Source organism: Oncorhynchus clarkii, chromosome 13 (genome assembly GCF_045791955.1).
Source record: "Oncorhynchus clarkii lewisi isolate Uvic-CL-2024 chromosome 13, UVic_Ocla_1.0, whole genome shotgun sequence".
In the NCBI taxonomy this organism is placed as follows: domain Eukaryota; kingdom Metazoa; phylum Chordata; class Actinopteri; order Salmoniformes; family Salmonidae; genus Oncorhynchus; species Oncorhynchus clarkii.
The window spans coordinates 3,436,381-3,456,380 of NC_092159.1; the positions used below are offsets into that span (position 1 = coordinate 3,436,381).

The window sequence follows — 20,000 nt, forward strand, 5'->3', positions numbered from 1 at the left end:
CATTATAATGGTTAGCTAATGCTATTATAGGCCTTCATTACAATGGTTAGCTAATGCTATTACCAGCCTTCATTACAATGGTTAGCTAATGCTATTATAGCCCTTCATTATAAGGAGCTCTAGTGTTAATCTATGCTAAGTGTCAGGGCTTTTCCAATCCAAGCCTCCAGGTCCACACTACTGCTGCTTTTTCATTTACTAATCGGTTAATTGATGCTTTGATTAATTGATTAATGGCACTGATTGGCCTGAGATCCACTCACCTGGTGTCCCAGGTCTAACACATACACGCCAAGGAGGTTCAAATGAAAGAGTGAGGCACTCTCTGCTCCTCTGACCTCTCTTTATCCTTCCCTCTCTCCATCTTCCACTAGGAGCGCACACACACACACACACACACACACACACACACACACTTTGGAGGGAGAGAGAGAGGGGGGGGACAGTGAGAGAGAGAGATGGGGACATTGAGAGAGAGGGAGAAGAGAGAGAGAGAGAGAGAGAGAGAGAGAGAGAGAGAGAGAGAGATGGGGACAGAGAGATAGAGAGAGAGAGAGAGGGGGGGGGCAGTGAGAGAGAGAGATGGGGACATTGAGAGAGAGGGAAAGAGAGAGAGAGAGAGAGAGAGAGATGGGGACAGAGAGAGAGAGAGAGAGAGAGAGAGAGAGAGAGAGAGAGGGCATGGAAGGGAAGAATGGCAGAAATATTGAGGAGAGGGGGAAGAGGGGTAAGAAGAGAGGGAGAGAGGAGAGGGGAGAGAGGGTGACACGAGAAGAAAGGGAGAGAGAGCAGTAACTGGTTTTTAAGATGAGCTTGTAAATAACATAAATAAATAACCAAGATCTGCCGAGAAAAATTGCAGATTGCTTTTTCATTCTCTGTGTGTGTGTGTGTGTCTGTGTGTGTGTCTGTGTGTCTGTGTGAGAGACAATGGGTGTTTCTGAAAATGCATCTTACATTCCGACTTCGTAATGAAATGCTGTCTGTTCACGTGGTATATGCTGTCTGTTCACGTGGTATATGCTGTCTGTTCACGTCGTATATGCTGTCTGTTCACGTGGTATATGCTGTCTGTTCACCTGGTATATGCTGTCTGTTCACCTCGTATATGCTGTCTGTTCACGTGGTATATGCTGTCTGTTCACGTGGTATATGCTGTCTGTTCACCTCGTATATACTGTCTGTTCACGTGGTGTATGCTGTCTGTTCACGTCGTATATGCTGTCTGTTCACCTCGTATATGCTGTCTGTTCACGTGGTATATGCTGTCTGTTCACCTCGTATATGCTGTCTGTTCACGTGGTATATGCTGTCTGTTCACGTCGTATATGCTGTCTGTTCACGTGGTATATGCTGTCTGTTCACGTGGTATATGCTGTCTGTTCACCTGGTATATGCTGTCTGTTCACCTGGTATATGCTGTCTGTTCACCTGGTATATGCTGTCTGTTCACGTCGTATATGCTGTCTGTTCACGTGGTATATGCTGTCTGTTCACGTGGTATATGCTGTCTGTTCACATGGTATATGCTGTCTGTTCACGTGGTATATGCTGTCTGTTCACGTCATATATGCTGTCTGTTCACGTGGTATATGCTGTCTGTTCACGTGGTATATGCTGTCTGTTCACCTGGTATATGCTGTCTGTTCACGTGGTATATGCTGTCTGTTCACGTGGTATATGCTGTCTGCTCACCTCGTATATGCTGTCTGTTCACCTCGTATATGCTGTCTGTTCACGTGGTATATGCTGTCTGTTCACGTGGTATATGCTGTCTGTTCACGTGGTACATACTGTCTGTTCACCTCGTATATGCTCTCTGTTCACGTGGTATATGCTGTCTGTTCACCTCATATATGCTCTCTGTTCACGTGGTATATGCTGTCTGTTCACGTCGTATATGCTGTCTGTTCACGTGGTATATGCTGTCTGTTCACGTCGTATATGCTGTCTGTTCACCTCGTATATGCTGTCTGTTGACGTGGTATATGCTGTCTGTTCACGTCGTAAATGCTGTCTGTTCACGTCGTATATGCTGTCTGTTCACGTGGTATATGCTGTCTGTTCACGTGGTATATGCTGTCTGACTACAATATTTTATCTTGACACCTTAATAAATACATGCTGTTTACCTGCCGACGTACCATATATGGCAAGCCCATAATAAGTCAATAGGGCTAACTGGCTAGCTACTAGTACCGTTAGGGCTAACTGGCTAGCTACTAGTACAGTTAGGGTTAACTGGCTAGCTACTAGTATCGTTAGGGCTAACTGGCTAGCTACTAGTACTGTTAGGGCTAAATGGCTAGCTACTAGTACCTTTAGGGCTAACTGGCTAGCTACTAGTACCTTTAGGGCTAACTGGCTAGCTACTAGTACCGTTAGGGCTTACTGGTTAGCTACTAGTACCGTTAGGGCTAACTGGCTAGCTACTAGTACCTTTAGGACTGACTGGCTAGCTACTAGTACCTTTAGGCCTGACTGGCTAGCTACTAGTACCTTTAGGGCTAACTGGCTAGCTACTAGTACCTTCAGGGCTAACTGGCTAGCTACTAGTACCTTTAGGGCTGACTGGCTAGCTACTAGTACCTTTAGGGTTAACTGGCTAGCTACTAGTACCTTTAGGGTTAACTGGCTAGCTACTAGTACCTTTAGGGTTAACTGGCTAGCTACTAGTACCTTTAGGGCTAACTGGCTAGCTACTAGTACCTTTAGGGCTGACTGGCTAGCTACTAGTACCTTTAGGGCTTACTGGCTAGCTACTAGTACCTTTAGGGCTAACTGGCTAGCTACTAGTACCTTTAGGACTAACTGGCTAGAATTGGTAGCTACCCAGGAAAATGTACATCTACCTTCCATGACATTAGTTTGAGGTAATATTTGCCTGTTTAACTAACTGGCTAGCTAGATTATCACGATTCACACATCTAGCTGATAATTTATGAAGTAAAACATTTGCTTTGCGTATATCTGGGAGGAAGGTTCAGTGACTGGGGAGGTACAGTAGGAGGAGTGTCATGTTTTCTGAGTTCTCCACACTCTCGTCCTACAAGAACGTACTCAAGAGAACTTAGAATGAAGGAGAGTGAACTCGGAGCATGAGAGTGTGGAGTGTGGAGTGTGACAGTATGTCTATTGAGAAACACCCAATCTCTCCAAAAGTAACGTTGTTAAAGTTATGATGTTTTCACATCTCAAACTTTGTCTTTGCATTGACATGTTTTCTCCTCTCTTCTTGTCTCTTCTCTTCTCTTCTCTTCTCTTCTCTTCTCTTCTCTTCTTGTCTCTTCTCTTCTCTTCTCTTCTCTTCTTGTCTCTTCTCTTCTCTTCTCTTCTTGTCTCTTCTCTTCTCTTCTCTTCTCTTCTCTCTGTTTCTCTCTCTGTCTCTCTCTGTCTCTCTCTGTCTCTCTCTGTCTCTCTCTGTCTCTCTCTGTCTCTCTATCTGCCTCTCTCTGTCTCTCTCTGTCTCTCTCTGTCTCTCTCTGTCTCTGTCTCTCTCTGTCTCTCTTCTCTTCTCTTCTCTTCTCTTCTCTTCTTGTCTCTTCTCTTCTCTTCTCTTCTCTTCTTGTCTCTTCTCTTCTCTTCTCTTCTCTTCTCTTCTCTTCTTGTCTCTTCTCTTCTCTTCTCTTCTCTTCTTGTCTCTTCTCTTCTCTTCTCTTCTCTTCTCTTCTTGTCTCTTCTCTTCTCTTCTCTTCTTGTCTCTTCTCTTCTCTTCTCTTCTCTTCTCTCTCTCTCTCTCTGTCTCTCTGTCTCTCTCTGTCTCTCTCTGTCTCTCTCTCTCTCTGTCTCTCTCTGTCTCTCTTTGTCTCTCTCTGTCTCTCTCTCTATCTGTCTCTCTCTGTCTCTCTCTGTCTCTCTCTCTATCTGCCTCTCTGTCTGTCTGTCTCTCTCTCTCTCTCTCTCTGTCTCTCTCTCTGTCTCTCTCTGTCTCTCTCTCTATCTTCCTCTCTGTCTGTCTGTCTCTCTCTCTCTCTCTCTCTGTCTCTCTCTCTCCCTGTCTGTCTCTCTGTCTCTCTCTCCCTGTCTGTCTCTCTCTCCATCTCTCCCTCCAGCCGTTACCGGTTTCTGAGTATAATGGTAGTCCAGAGACGGTGGGTTACCGGGTGTGTGTCCGGCGGGCAGACGGCCGGGGAGAGGAGAGGATGGAGGAGGTGGCGGAGGTCAGAGGACAGGGGTCAGGGGTTAGTGGTCAGCAAAGCGAGACGATGCTGGAGGGCCTGGCTGAATGGACGGACTACCAGTTGAAGATACAAGCCTTTAACTCCATAGGAGCAGGGCCATGGAGTAACACACTGACCACACACACCAAGGAGTCAGGTACACACACACACACACACACACCAAGGAGTCAGGTACACACACACACACACCAAGGAGTCAGGTACACACACACACCAAGGAGTCAGGTACACACACACACACGAATACATTCGTGACATACCGTGACACAAACCTACATTCACATGAGGGTTACTTTAGCAGGTGCCTCGGGAAGAGTTGTCATGTCAATAAAAAAAAGATACCCTCCTTTTAGAGACTCTCCTTCTAGAGACTCTTATTCTAGAGACTCTCATTTTAGAGACTATCTCCTTCTAGAGACTATCTCCTTCTAGAGACTCTCCTTCTAGAGACTCTCTCCTTCTAGAGACTCTCTCCTTTTAGAGACTCTCTCCTTTTAGAGACTCTCTCCTTCTAGAGACTCTCTCCTTCTAGAGTCTCTCTTATTCTAGAGACTCTCTTATTCTAGAGACTCTCTTATTCTAGAGACTCTCTCCTTTTAGAGACTCTCTCCTTCTAGAGACTCATTTTAGAGACGATCTCCTTCTAGAGACTATCTCCGTCTAGAGACTCTCCTTCTAAAGACTCTCTCCTTTTAGAGACTCTCTCCTTCTAGAGACTCTTTTATTCTAGAGACTCTCCTTCTAGAGAGTCTCTCCTTTTAGAGACGCTCTCCTAGAGACTCTCCTTCTAGAGACTCTCTCCTTCTAGAGTCTATCTCCTTCTAGAGACTCTCTCCTTTTAGAGAATATCTCCTTTTAGAGCCTCACCTTCTAGAGATTATCTCTCCTTCTAGAGACTCTCTCCTTTTAGAGGCTCTCTTCTTCTAGAGACTCTCTCCTTCTAGAGACGATCTCCTTCTAGAGACTCTACTTCTAGAGACTTTCTCCTTCTAGAGGCTCTCCTTCTAGAGACTCTTTCTGTTCTAGAGACTCTCTCCTTCTAGAGACTCTCTCCTTTTAGATAATCTCTCCTTTTAGAGCCTCACCTTCTAGAGACTCTCTCCTTCTAGAGACTCTCTCCTTCTAAAGACTCTCTCCTTCTAGAGACTCTCTCCTTCTAGAGACGCTCTCCTTCTAGAGACTCTCTCCTTCTAGATACTCTCCTTTTAGAGACTATCCTCCTAAAGACTCTCCTTCTAGAGACTCTCTCCTAAAGACTCTCTCCTTCTAGAGACTCTCTCCTTCTAGAGACTCTCCTTCTAGAGACTCTCCTTTTAGAGACTATCCTCCTAAAGACTCTCCTTCTAGAGACTCTCTCCTTTTAGAGACTCTCTCCTAAAGACTCTCTCATTTTAGAGCCTCTCCTTCTAGAGTGTTTCTCCTAGAGACTCTCCTTTTCCTCTCTAGTATTTAGGTGTTTCGTTGAAGAATGAGAAACAGAGAAAGATCCATCTGCCAGAGGATTAGAGATGTAATCTTCTGTCAGAAACTGAAATAGAGAGATGCAGAAAAGTGTTCCCCATTAGTTACCACACACACACACACACACACACAGACACACACACACACACACACACACACACACACACACACACACACACACACACACACACACACACACACACACACAGAGAGAGAGATGAATAAAGTAGGAGGGTTAGAGAGCAGAAAAGATAGAGGGAGATTCACAGAGTAAAATAAATATGTCTGTCTAATGTTTTGTGTGTGTGTGTGTGTGTGTGTGTTACAGTGCCGTCTGGCTGTCCAGTGAATGTGAGTGTGGAGGCGGTGAGTTCTACCAGGATTTTGGTCACATGGTCTCCTGTTCCCGAGATGCAGAGAAACGGACCCATCCTAGGTTACAAGGTACACGCACACACACACACACACACACACACACACACACACACACACACACACACACACACACACACACACACACACACACAATCCTCGGTTACACAATATATGCCACAGCACCACAGAGAACTACCCTGTCCCATCATACCAGAAGACACAGAGAACTACCCTGTTCCACCATACCAGAAGACACAGAGAACTACCCTGTCCCACCATACCAGAAGACAGACAGAGAACTACCCTGTCCCACCATACCAGAAGACAGACAGAGAACTACCCTGTCCCACCATAGCAGAAGACAGACAGAGAACTACCCTGTCCCACCATAGCAGAAGACAGACAGAGAACTACCCTGTCCCACCATAGCAGAAGACAGACAGAGAACTACCCTGTCCCACCATAGCAGAAGACAGACAGAGAACTACCCTGTCCCACCATAGCAGAAGACAGACAGAGAACTACCCTGTCCCACCATAGCAGAAGACAGACAGAGAACTACCCTGTCCCACCATAGCAGAAGACAGACAGAGAACTACCCTGTCCCACCATACCAGAAGACAGACAGAGAACTACCCTGTCCCACCATAGCAGAAGACAGACAGAGAACTACCCTGTCCCACCATAGCAGAAGACAGACAGAGAACTACCCTGTTCCACCATACCAGAAGACAGACAGAGAACTACCCTGTCCCACCATAGCAGAAGACAGACAGAGAACTACCCTGTCCCACCATAGCAGAAGACAGACAGAGAACTACCCTGTCCCACCATAGCAGAAGACAGACAGAGAACTACCCTGTCCCACCATAGCAGAAGACAGACAGAGAACTACCCTGTCCCACCATAGCAGAAGACAGACAGAGAACTACCCTGTCCCACCATAGCAGAAGACAGACAGAGAACTACCCTGTTCCACCATAGCAGAAGACAGACAGAGAACTACCCTGTCCCACCATAGCAGAAGACAGACAGAGAACTACCCTGTCCCACCATAGCAGAAGACAGACAGAGAACTACCCTGTCCCACCATAGCAGAAGACAGACAGAGAACTACCCTGTCCCACCATAGCAGAAGACAGACAGAGAACTACCCTGTTCCACCATACCAGAAGACAGACAGAGAACTACCCTGTCCCACCATACCAGAAGACAGACAGAGAACTACCCTGTCCCACCATAGCAGAAGACAGACAGAGAACTACCCTGTCCCACCATACCAGAAGACAGACAGAGAACTACCCTGTCCCACCATAGCAGAAGACAGACAGAGAACTACCCTGTCCCACCATACCAGAAGACAGACAGAGAACTACCCTGTCCCACCATAGCAGAAGACAGACAGAGAACTACCCTGTCCCACCATACCAGAAGACAGACAGAGAACTACCCTGTCCCACCATAGCAGAAGACAGACAGAGAACTACCCTGTCCCACCATAGCAGAAGACACACAGAGAACTACCCTGTCCCACCATACCAGAAGACAGACAGAGAACTACCCTGTCCCACCATACCAGAAGACAGACAGAGAACTACCCTGTCCCACCATACCAGAAGACAGACAGAGAACTACCCTGTCCCACCATATCAGAAGACAGACAGAGAACTACCCTGTCCCACCATAGCAGAAGACAGACAGAGAACTACCCTGTCCCACCATAGCAGAATACAGACAGAGAACTACCCTGTCCCACCATAGCAGAAGACAGAAGTGCTTTACATCAATTACTTTTCAGAAATCATATTTACTCTTGTAGGATAGACATAAAAGGTTCCATTTAAATTCCAGTCAGTTCAGGAAGTACTCAGAAATTCCAGTTCTCTTCAATGCTTTTCAAGGAGAAACATTTGGAATTTCTTTCTGAACTGACAGGAAAAGACCCAAACCTGGTTTTATCCATCTAAAATAAATCATTCCAAACTATTGAACACGGTCAATATCTCCTCTGGAAAAAGACGTGTTTTAATATGAAGTGTTACCAGACCAGTAGATTTTAGTTCAGAGGGAGTTCACACACACACACACACACACACACACACACACACACACACACACACACACACACACACACACACACACACACACACACACACACAATCCTCGGTTACACAATATATGCCACAGCACCACAGAGAACTACCCTGTCCCACCATACCAGAAGACACAGAGAACTACCCTGTCCCATCATACCAGAAGACAGACAGAGAACTACCCTGTTCCACCATACCAGAAGATACAGAGAACTACCCTGTCCCACCATACCAGAAGTTACACAGAGAACTACCCTGTCCCATCATACCAGAAGACAGACAGAGAACTACCCTGTCCCACCATAGCAGAAGACAGACAGAGAACTACCCTGTTCCACCATACCAGAAGATACAGAGAACTACCCTGTCCCACCATACCAGAAGTTACACAGAGAACTACCCTGTCCCACCATACCAGAAGTTACACAGAGAACTACCCTGTCCCATCATACCAGAAGACAGACAGAGAACTACCCTGTCCCATCATACCAGAAGACACAGAGAACTACCCTGTCCCACCATAGCAGAAGACAGACAGAGAACTACCCTGTTCCACCATACCAGAAGACAGACAGAGAACTACCCTGTTCCACCATACCAGAAGACACAGAGAACTACCCTGTCCCATCATACCAGAAGACAGACAGAGAACTACCCTGTTCCACCATACCAGAAGACAGACAGAGAACTACCCTGTCCCACCATAGCAGAAGACAGACAGAGAACTACCCTGTCCCACCATAGCAGAAGACAGACAGAGAACTACCCTGTCCCACCATACCAGAAGACAGACAGAGAACTACCCTGTCCCACCATAGCAGAAGACAGACAGAGAACTACCCTGTCCCACCATAGCAGAAGACAGACAGAGAACTACCCTGTCCCACCATATCAGAAGACAGACAGAGAACTACCCTGTCCCACCATATCAGAAGACAGACAGAGAACTACCCTGTTCCACCATAGCAGAAGACAGACAGAGAACTACCCTGTCCCACCATAGCAGAAGACAGACAGAGAACTACCCTGTCCCACCATACCAGAAGACAGACAGAGAACTACCCTGTCCCACCATATCAGAAGACAGACAGAGAACTACCCTGTCCCACCATAGCAGAAGACAGACAGAGAACTACCCTGTCCCACCATAGCAGAATACAGACAGAGAACTACCCTGTCCCACCATAGCAGAAGACAGAAGTGCTTTACATCAATTACTTTTCAGAAATCATATTTACTCTTGTAGGATAGACATAAAAGGTTCCATTTAAATTCCAGTCAGTTCAGGAAGTACTCAGAAATTCCAGTTCTCTTCAATGCTTTTCAAGGAGAAACATTTGGAATTTCTTTCTGAACTGACAGGAAAAGACCCAAACCTGGTTTTATCCATCTAAAATAAATCATTCCAAACTATTGAACACGGTCAATATCTCCTCTGGAAAAAGACGTGTTTTAATATGAAGTGTTACCAGACCAGTAGATTTTAGTTCAGAGGGAGTTCACACACACACACACACACACACACACACACACACACACACACACACACACACACACACACACACACACACACACACACACACACAATCCTCGGTTACACAATATATGCCACAGCACCACAGAGAACTACCCTGTCCCACCATACCAGAAGACACAGAGAACTACCCTGTCCCATCATACCAGAAGACAGACAGAGAACTACCCTGTTCCACCATACCAGAAGATACAGAGAACTACCCTGTCCCACCATACCAGAAGTTACACAGAGAACTACCCTGTCCCATCATACCAGAAGACAGACAGAGAACTACCCTGTCCCACCATAGCAGAAGACAGACAGAGAACTACCCTGTTCCACCATACCAGAAGATACAGAGAACTACCCTGTCCCACCATACCAGAAGTTACACAGAGAACTACCCTGTCCCACCATACCAGAAGTTACACAGAGAACTACCCTGTCCCATCATACCAGAAGACAGACAGAGAACTACCCTGTCCCATCATACCAGAAGACACAGAGAACTACCCTGTCCCACCATAGCAGAAGACAGACAGAGAACTACCCTGTTCCACCATACCAGAAGACAGACAGAGAACTACCCTGTTCCACCATACCAGAAGACACAGAGAACTACCCTGTCCCATCATACCAGAAGACAGACAGAGAACTACCCTGTTCCACCATACCATAAGACAGACAGAGAACTACCCTGTCCCACCATAGCAGAAGACAGACAGAGAACTACCCTGTCCCACCATAGCAGAAGACAGACAGAGAACTACCCTGTCCCACCATACCAGAAGACAGACAGAGAACTACCCTGTCCCACCATAGCAGAAGACAGACAGAGAACTACCCTGTCCCACCATAGCAGAAGACAGACAGAGAACTACCCTGTCCCACCATATCAGAAGACAGACAGAGAACTACCCTGTCCCACCATATCAGAAGACAGACAGAGAACTACCCTGTTCCACCATAGCAGAAGACAGACAGAGAACTACCCTGTCCCACCATAGCAGAAGACAGACAGAGAACTACCCTGTCCCACCATATCAGAAGACAGACAGAGAACTACCCTGTCCCACCATAGCAGAAGACAGACAGAGAACTACCCTGTCCCACCATAGCAGAAGACAGAAGTGCTTTACATCAAATACTTTTCAGAAATCATATTTACTCTTGTAGGATAGACATAAAAGGTTCCATTTAAATTCCAGTCAGTTCAGGAAGTACGCAGAAATTCCAGTCAGTTCAGGAAGTACTCAGAAATTCCAGTTCTCTTCAATGCTTTTCAAGGAGAAACATTTGGAATTTCTTTCTGAACTGACAGGAAAAGACCCAAACCTGGTTTTATCCATCTAAAATAAATCATTCCAAACTATTGAACACGGTCAATATCTCCTCTGGAAAAAGACGTGTTTTAATATGAAGTGTTACCAGACCAGTAGATTTTAGTTCAGAGGGAGTTCACACACACACACACACACACACACACACACACACACACACACACACACACACACACACACACACACACACACACAGCTTCTCGCTCACACACACACCCGCACATCTTTTCTCTCTCTCTCACACACACACACACACACACACACACACACACACACACACACACACACACTCCCAACACCTCCACAGGAAGCCCGTTCCAGTATGATGTAACATCCTGTAATCGCAGCACTTTGTTTCCCCAGTGAGAATTACTGCTTTTAAAAAATGCTGAGAGAGAAAGTGTGTGTGTGTGTGTGTGTGTGTGTGTGTGTGTGTGTGTGTGTGTGTGTGTGTGTGTGTGTGTGTGTGTGTGTGTGTGTGTGTGTGTGTGTGTGTGTGTGTGTGTGTGTGTGTGTGTGTGTGTGTGTGCGCGTGTGTGTGTGTGTGTGTGTGTGTGTTATTTTCCTCCCAGCAACATATTTCATGTTTAATGCTGTAGCTTTGCTGAAGACATCCAGAGACAAAATAGGATACGGTCTGTCTGGGTTATAGTCTGTCTGGGTTATAGTCTGTCTGGGTTATAGTCTGTCTGGGTTATAGTCTGTCTGGGTTATGGTCTGTCTGGGTTATAGTCTGTCTGGGTTATGGTCTGTCTGGGTTATGGTCTGTCTGGGTTATGGTCTGTCTGGGTTATGGTCTGTCTGGGTTATAGTCTGGGTGATAATCTGTCTGGGTTATGGTCTGTCTGTGTTGTAGTCTGTCTGGGTTATGGTCTGTCTGGGATATAGTCTGTCTGGGTTATAGTCTGTCTGGGTTATGGTCTGTCTGGGTTATAGTCTGTCTGGGTTATAGTCTGTCTGGGTTGTAGTCTGTCTGGGTTATAGTCTGTCTGGGTTATAGTCTGGGATATAGTCTGTCTGGGTTATGGTCTGGGTTATAGTCTGTCTGGGTTATAGTCTGGGTTATATTCTGTCTGTGTTATAGTCTGTCTGTGTTATAGTCTGGGTTATGGTCTGGGTTATAGTCTGTCTGTGTTATAGTCTGGTTTATAGTCTGGGTTATAGTCTGTCGGGGTGATAGTCTGTCTGGGTTATAGTCTGTCTGGGTTATAGTCTGTCTGGGTTATAGTCTGTCTAGGTTATAGTCTGGGTTATAGTCTGTCTGGGTTATAGTCTCTCTGGGTTATAGTCTGGGTTATAGTCTGTCTGGGTTATAGTCTGGGTTATAGTCTGTCTGGGTTATAGTCTGGGTTTTAGTCTGTCTGGGTTATAGTCTGTCTGGGTTTTAGTCTGTCTGGGTTATAGTCTGTCTGGGTTTTAGTCTGTCTGGGTTATAGTCTGCCTGGGTTATAGTCTGGGTTGTAGTCTGTCTGGGTTATAGTCTGTCTGGGTTATAGTCTGTCTGGGTTATAGTCTGGGTTGTAGTCTGTCTGGGTTATAGTCTGTCTGGGTTATAGTCTGTCTGGGTTATAGTCTGTGTTATAGTCTGTCTGGGTTATAGTCTGTCTGGGTTATAGTCTGTCTGGGTTATGGTCTGTCTGGGTTATAGTCTGTCTGGGTTATAGTCTGTCTGGGTTATAGTCTGTCTAGCTTATAGTCTGTGTGGGTTATAGTCTGTCTGGGTTATAGTCTGTCTGGGTTATAGTCTGTCTGGGTTATAGTCTGTGTTATAGTCTGTCTGGGTTATAGTCTGTCTGGGTTATAGTCTGTCTGGGTTATGGTCTGTCTGGGTTATAGTCTGTCTGGGTTATAGTCTGTCTGGGTTATAGTCTGTCTGGGTTATAGTCTGGGTTGTAGTCTGTCTGGGTTATAGTCTGTCTGGGTTATAGTCTGTCTGGGTTATAGTCTGTCTGGGTTATAGTCTGTCTGGGTTATAGTCTGGGTTATAGTCTGTCTGGGTTATAGTCTGTCTGGGTTTTAGTCTGTCTGGGTTATAGTCTGCCTGGGTTATAGTCTGGGTTGTAGTCTGTCTGGGTTATAGTCTGTCTGGGTTATAGTCTGTCTTTGTTATAGTCTGTCTAGCTTATAGTCTGTGTGGGTTATAGTCTGTCTGGGTTATAGTCTGTCTGGGTTATAGTCTGTCTGGGTTATAGTCTGTCTGGGTTATAGTCTGTCTAGCTTATAGTCTGTGTGGGTTATAGTCTGTCTAGCTTATAGTCTGTGTGGGTTATAGTCTGTCTGGGTTATAGTCTTTCTGGGTTATAGTCTGTCTGGGTTATAGTCTGGGTTGTAGTCTGTCTGGGTTATAGTCTGTCTGGGTTATAGTCTGTTTAGCTTATAGTCTGTGTTGGTTATAGTCTGTCTGGGTTATAGTCTTTCTGGGTTATAGTCTGTCTGGGTTATAGTCTGTCTGGGTTTTAGTCTGTCTAGCTTATAGTCTGTCTGGGTTATAGTCTGGGTTATAGTCTGTCTGGGTTATAGTCTGGGTTATAGTCTGTCTGGGTTATTGTCTGTCTGGGTTATAGTCTGTCTGGGTTATAGTCTGGATTATAGTCTGTCTGGGTTATAGTCTGTCTGGGTTATAGTCTGTCTGGGTTATAGTCTGTCTGGGTTATGGTCTGTCTGGGTTATAGTCTGGGTTGTAGTCTGTCTGGGTTATAGTCTGTCTGGGTTATGGTCTGGGTTATAGTCTGTCTGGGTTAGAGTCTGTCTGGGTTATAGTCTGGGTTATAGTCTGTCTTTGTTATAGTCTGGGTTATGGTCTGGGTTATAGTCTGTCTGTATTATAGTCTGGTTTATAGTCTGGGTTATAGTCTGTCGGGGTGATAGTCTGTCTAGCTTATAGTCTGTCTGGGTTATAGTCTGGGTTATAGTCTGTCTGGGTTATAGTCTGGGTTATAGTCTGTCTGGGTTATGGTCTGTCTGGGTTATGGTCTGTCTGGGTTATGGTCTGTCTGGGTTATGGTCTGTCTGGGTTATAGTCTGGGTGATAATCTGTCTGGGTTATGGTCTGTCTGTGTTGTAGTCTGTCTGGGTTATGGTCTGTCTGGGATATAGTCTGTCTGGGTTATAGTCTGTCTGGGTTATGGTCTGTCTGGGTTATAGTCTGTCTGGGTTATAGTCTGTCTGGGTTGTAGTCTGTCTGGGTTATAGTCTGTCTGGGTTATAGTCTGGGATATAGTCTGTCTGGGTTATGGTCTGGGTTATAGTCTGTCTGGGTTATAGTCTGGGTTATATTCTGTCTGTGTTATAGTCTGTCTGTGTTATAGTCTGGGTTATGGTCTGGGTTATAGTCTGTCTGTGTTATAGTCTGGTTTATAGTCTGGGTTATAGTCTGTCGGGGTGATAGTCTGTCTGGGTTATAGTCTGTCTGGGTTATAGTCTGTCTGGGTTATAGTCCGTCTGGGTTATAGTCTGGGTTATAGTCTGTCTGGGTTATAGTCTCTCTGGGTTATAGTCCGTCTAGGTTATAGTCTGGGTTATAGTCTGTCTGGGTTATAGTCTGGGTTATAGTCTGTCTGGGTTATAGTCTCTCTGGGTTATAGTCCGTCTGGGTTATAGTCTGGGTTATAGTCTGTCTGGGTTATAGTCTCTCTGGGTTATAGTCCGTCTAGGTTATAGTCTGGGTTATAGTCTGTCTGGGTTATAGTCTGGGTTATAGTCTGTCTGGGTTATAGTCTCTCTGGGTTATAGTCCGTCTAGGTTATAGTCTGGGTTATAGTCTGTCTGGGTTATAGTCTGGGTTATAGTCTGTCTGGGTTATAGTCTGGGTTTTAGTCTGTCTGGGTTATAGTCTGTCTGGGTTTTAGTCTGTCTGGGTTATAGTCTGTCTGGGTTTTAGTCTGTCTGGGTTATAGTCTGCCTGGGTTATAGTCTGGGTTGTAGTCTGTCTGGGTTATAGTCTGTCTGGGTTATAGTCTGTCTGGGTTATAGTCTGTCTGGGTTATAGTCTGGGTTGTAGTCTGTCTGGGTTATAGTCTGTCTGGGTTATAGTCTGTCTGGGTTATAGTCTGTGTTATAGTCTGTCTGGGTTATAGTCTGTCTGGGTTATAGTCTGTCTGGGTTATGGTCTGTCTGGGTTATAGTCTGTCTGGGTTATAGTCTGTCTGGGTTATAGTCTGTCTGGGTTATAGTCTGTCTAGCTTATAGTCTGTGTGGGTTATAGTCTGTCTGGGTTATAGTCTGTCTGGGTTATAGTCTGTCTGGGTTATAGTCTGTGTTATTGTCTGTCTGGGTTATAGTCTGTCTGGGTTATAGTCTGTCTGGGTTATGGTCTGTCTGGGTTATAGTCTGTCTGGGTTATAGTCTGTCTGGGTTATAGTCTGTCTGGGTTATAGTCTGGGTTGTAGTCTGTATGGGTTATAGTCTGTCTGGGTTATAGTCTGTCTGGGTTATAGTCTGTCTGGGTTATAGTCTGTCTGGGTTATAGTCTGGGTTATAGTCTGTCTGGGTTATAGTCTGTCTGGGTTTTAGTCTGTCTGGGTTATAGTCTGCCTGGGTTATAGTCTGGGTTGTAGTCTGTCTGGGTTATAGTCTGTCTGGGTTATAGTCTGTCTGGGTTATAGTCTGTCTGGGTTATAGTCTGTCTAGCTTATAGTCTGTGTGGGTTATAGTCTGTCTAGCTTATAGTCTGTGTGGGTTATAGTCTGTCTGGGTTATAGTCTTTCTGGGTTATAGTCTGTCTGGGTTATAGTCTGGGTTGTAGTCTGTCTGGGTTATAGTCTGTCTGGGTTATAGTCTGTTTAGCTTATAGTCTGTGTTGGTTATAGTCTGTCTGGGTTATAGTCTTTCTGGGTTATAGTCTGTCTGGGTTATAGTCTGTCTGGGTTTTAGTCTGTCTAGCTTATAGTCTGTCTGGGTTATAGTCTGGGTTATAGTCTGTCTGGGTTATAGTCTGGGTTATAGTCTGTCTGGGTTATTGTCTGTCTGGGTTATAGTCTGTCTGGGTTATAGTCTGGATTATAGTCTGTCTGGGTTATAGTCTGTCTGGGTTATAGTCTGTCTGGGTTATAGTCTGTCTGGGTTATGGTCTGTCTGGGTTTTAGTCTGTCTGGGGTATAGTCTGTCTGGGGTATAGTCTGTCTGGGTTATAGTCTGTCTGGGTTATAGTATGTCTGGGTTATAGTCTGGGTTGTAGTCTGTCTGGGTTATAGTCTGTCTGGGTTATGGTCTGGGTTATAGTCTGTCTGGGTTAGAGTCTGTCTGGGTTATAGTCTGGGTTATAGTCTGTCTGTGTTATAGTCTGGGTTATGGTCTGGGTTATAGTCTGTCTGTGTTATAGTCTGGTTTATAGTCTGGGTTATAGTCTGTCGGGGTGATAGTCTGTCTGGGTTATAGTCTGAGTAATAGTCTGTCTGGGTTATAGTCTGTCTGGGTTATAGTCTGTCTGTGTTGCAGTCTGTCTGGGTTATAGTCTGTCTGGGTTATAGTCTGTCCGGGTTATAGTCTGGGATATAGTCTGTCTGGGTTATATTCTGTCTGGGTTATAGTCTGTCTGGGTTATAGTCTGTCTGGGTTATAGTCTGGGTTATAGTCTGTCTGGGTTATAGTCTGTCTGGGTTATAGTCCGTCTGGGTTATAGTCTGGGTTATAGTTTGTCTGGGTTATAGTCTGTCTGGGTTATAGTATGGGTTATAGTCTAGGTTATAGTCTGTCTGTGTTATAGTCTGGTTTATAGTCTGGGTTAAAGTCTGTCGGGGTGATAGTCTGTCTGGGTTATAGTCTGTCTGGGTTATAGTCTGTCTGGGTTATGGTCTGTCAGGGGTATAGTCTGTCTGGGTTATAGTCTTTCTGGGTTATAGTCTGTCTGGGTTACAGTCTGGGTTGTAGTCTGTCTGGGTTATAGTCTGTCTGGGTTATGGTCTGTCTGGGTTATACTCTGTCTGGGTTATAGTCTGGGTTATGGTCTGTCTGTGTTATGGTCTGGGTTATAGCCTGTCTGGGTTATAGTCTGTCTGGGTTATAGTCTGGGTCATAATCTGTCTGGGTTATAGTCTGTCTGGGTTATAGTCTGGGTTATAGTCTGTCTGTGTTGTAGTCTGTCTGGTTAATAGTCTGTCTGGGTTATAGTCTGGGTTGTAGTCTGTCTGGGTTATAGTCTGTCTGGGTTATGGTCTGTCTGGGTTATAGTCTGTCTAGGTTATAGTCTGTCTGGGTTATAGTCTGGGTTATAGTCTGTCTGGGTTATAGTCTGTCTAGGTTATAGTCTGTCTGGGTTATAGACTGTCTGGGTTATAGTCTGGGTTATAGTCTGTCTGGGTTATAGTCTGGGTTATGGTCTGTCTGGGTTATGGTCTGGGTTATAGCCTGTCTGGGTTATAGTCTGTCTGGGTTATAGTCTGGGTCATAATCTGTCTGGGTTATAGTCTGTCTGGGTTATAGTCTGGGTTATAGTCTCTGTGTTGTAGTCTGTCTGGTTAATAGTCTGTCTGGGTTATAGTCTGGGTTGTAGTCTGTCTGGGTTATAGTCTGTCTGGGTTATGGTCTGTCTGGGTTATAGTCTGTCTGGGTTATAGTCTGTCTGGGTTATAGTCTGGGTTATAGTCTGTCTGGGTTATAGTCTGGGTTATAGTCTGGGTTATAGTCTGGGTTATAGTCTGTCTGGGTTATAGTCTGGGTTATAGTATGTCTGGGTTATAGTCTGGGTTATAGTCTGTCTGGGTTATAGTCTGTCTGGGTTATAGTCTGGGTTATAGTATGTCTGGGTTATAGTCTGTCTGGGTTATAGTATGTCTGGGTTATAGTCTGGGTTATAGTATGTCTGGGTTATAGTCTGTCTGGGTTATAGTATGTCTGGGTTATAGTCTGGGTTATAGTATGTCTGGGTTATAGTCTGGGTTATAGTCTGTCTGGGTTATAGTCTGGGTTATAGTATGTCTGGGTTATAGTCTGGGTTATAGTCTGGGTTATAGTCTGGGTTATAGTCTGTCTGTGTTATAGTCTGTCTGGGTTATAGTCTGTCTGGGTTATATTCTGGGTTATAGTCCGGGTTATAGTCTGAAAATGTGTGGGCAGATCTGAAAAAGCGTGTGCGAGCAATGAGGCCAACAATCCTCACTCAGTTACACCAGCTCTGTCAGGAGGAATGGGCCAAAATTAACCCAACTTATTGTGGGAAGCTTGTGGAAGGCTACCCGAAACATTTGACCCAAGTTAAACAATTTAAAGGCAATGCTACCAAATACTAATTGAGTGTATGTAAACTTCTGACCCACTGGGAATGTGATGAAAGAAATAAAAGCTGAAAGAAATCATTCTCTCTACTATTATTCTGACATTTCACATTCTTAAAATAAAGTGGTGATCCTAACTGCCAAAAAAAAAGGGATTTTTTTTTGTTAGGATTAAATGTCAGGAAATGTGGAAAAATGAGTTTAAATGAGGTGTATGTAAACTTCCGACTTCAACTGTATGTCTTCTATTACAACGTCTTATTTCTGTGTCAACCGTTTGTCTAAACCTGTGTGTGGGTTCCCAGGTGTTGTACATTTGTCTAAACCTGTGTGTTGGTTCCCAGGTGTTGTACGCAGTGAAGGATTGTGTGGGCGCCCCCTCAGTGTGGTCAGTCCCAGGGGAGAGGAGTGTTTCTGTCCTCCTGGGGGAACTACTGAAGTACACAGTCTATCAGATACAGCTGGTAGCATTCACACAGCTGGGGGACGGACCACCGAGCCCCAGAACACTACACAGGACCAAGGACGACGGTAGGAACACACACACTGTCTCTATCTCTCCCTCCTATCTCTCTCTCTCTCTCTCTCTCTCTCTCTATCTCCCTCCCATCTCTCTCTCCCTCTCTCTCTCTCTCTCTCTCTCTCTCTCTCTCTCTCTCTCTCTCTCTCTCTCTCTCTATCTCCCTCTCTCCCTCCCCCACCTCCCTCTCTCTCTCGCTCTCTCGCTCTTTCTCTCTACCTCCCCCACCTCCCTCTCTCTCTCTCTCTCTCTCTCTCCCGCCTCCCTCTTTTTCTCTCTCTCTCTCTCCATCCCCCACCTCCCTCTCTCTCTCTCTCTCTCCCTCCCCCACCTCCTTCCCCTCTCTCTCTCTCTCTCTCTCTTTCTCTCTGCCTCCCCCACGTCCCTCTCTCTCTCTCTCTCTCTCTACCTCCCCCACCTCCCTCTCTCTCTCTCTCTCTCTCTCTCTCCCGCCTCCCTCTCTTTCTCTCTCTCTCTCCCTCCCCTACCTCCCTCTCTCTCTCTCTCCCCCTCTCTCTCTCTCTCTCCTCTCCCTCCCTCGCTTTCTCTCTCTCTCTCCCCCATCTCCCTCCCTCTCTCCCGCAACCCCCCTCCCTCTCTCTCTCTCTCCCTCCCCCACCTCCCTCTCTCTCTCTCTCTTTCTCTCTCTCTCTCTCACTCTCCCTCCCCCACCTCCCTCTCTCTCTCTCTCCCGCATCCCTCTCTCCCTCACTCTCTCCCTCCCCCTCTCTCTCCCCTCTCCCTCTCTCTCTCTCTCTCTCTCTCCTTACGTGTCATACTGTGTCCTGTCCTTCATATCTTTACCACATAACATCACTGTGTCTCTGTTCATTCAACCATAACACAAGATGCTGATGCCCTTCCTCCCACCCTGTTTCACACGCCCTGCTATTGTTGTGTCTTCACAGTCTAACCGTTGTCCAGGAAACCCTCCTCTCCTCTCCTCTCCTCTCCTCTCCTCTCCTCTCCTCTCCTCTCCTCTCCTCTCCTGTCCTCTCCTCTCCTCTACTCTACTCTACTCTACTCTACTCTCCTCTCCTCTCCTCTCCTCTCCTCTCCTCTCCTCTCCTCTCCTCTCCTCTCCTCTCCTCTCCTCTACTCTCCTCTCCTCTCCTCTCCTCTCCTCTCCTCTACTCTACTCTCCTCTCCTCTCCTCTCCTCTCCTCTCCTCTCCTCTCCTCTCCTCTCCTCTCCTCTCCTCTCCTCTCCTCTACTCTACTCTACTCTCCTCTCCTCTCCTCTCCTCTCCTCTCCTCTCCTCTCCTCTCCTCTCCTCTACTCTCCTCTCCTCTCCTCTCCTCTC

General features: G+C 45.9%; 1 protein-coding gene across 1 annotated transcript in view; it reads left to right on the forward strand.

Moving 5' to 3' along the window:
- LOC139424298 (protein sidekick-1-like) overlaps positions 1-20,000 on the forward strand; it is a 382,190-nt gene that overhangs the window by 311,053 nt on the left and 51,137 nt on the right. Inside the window, exons 25-27 of the mRNA XM_071175994.1 lie at positions 4,053-4,317; positions 5,971-6,086; positions 18,522-18,708. Coding sequence (XP_071032095.1) covers positions 4,053-4,317; positions 5,971-6,086; positions 18,522-18,708 — 568 coding nt within the window. The remainder of the gene's footprint in view (positions 1-4,052; positions 4,318-5,970; positions 6,087-18,521; positions 18,709-20,000) is intronic.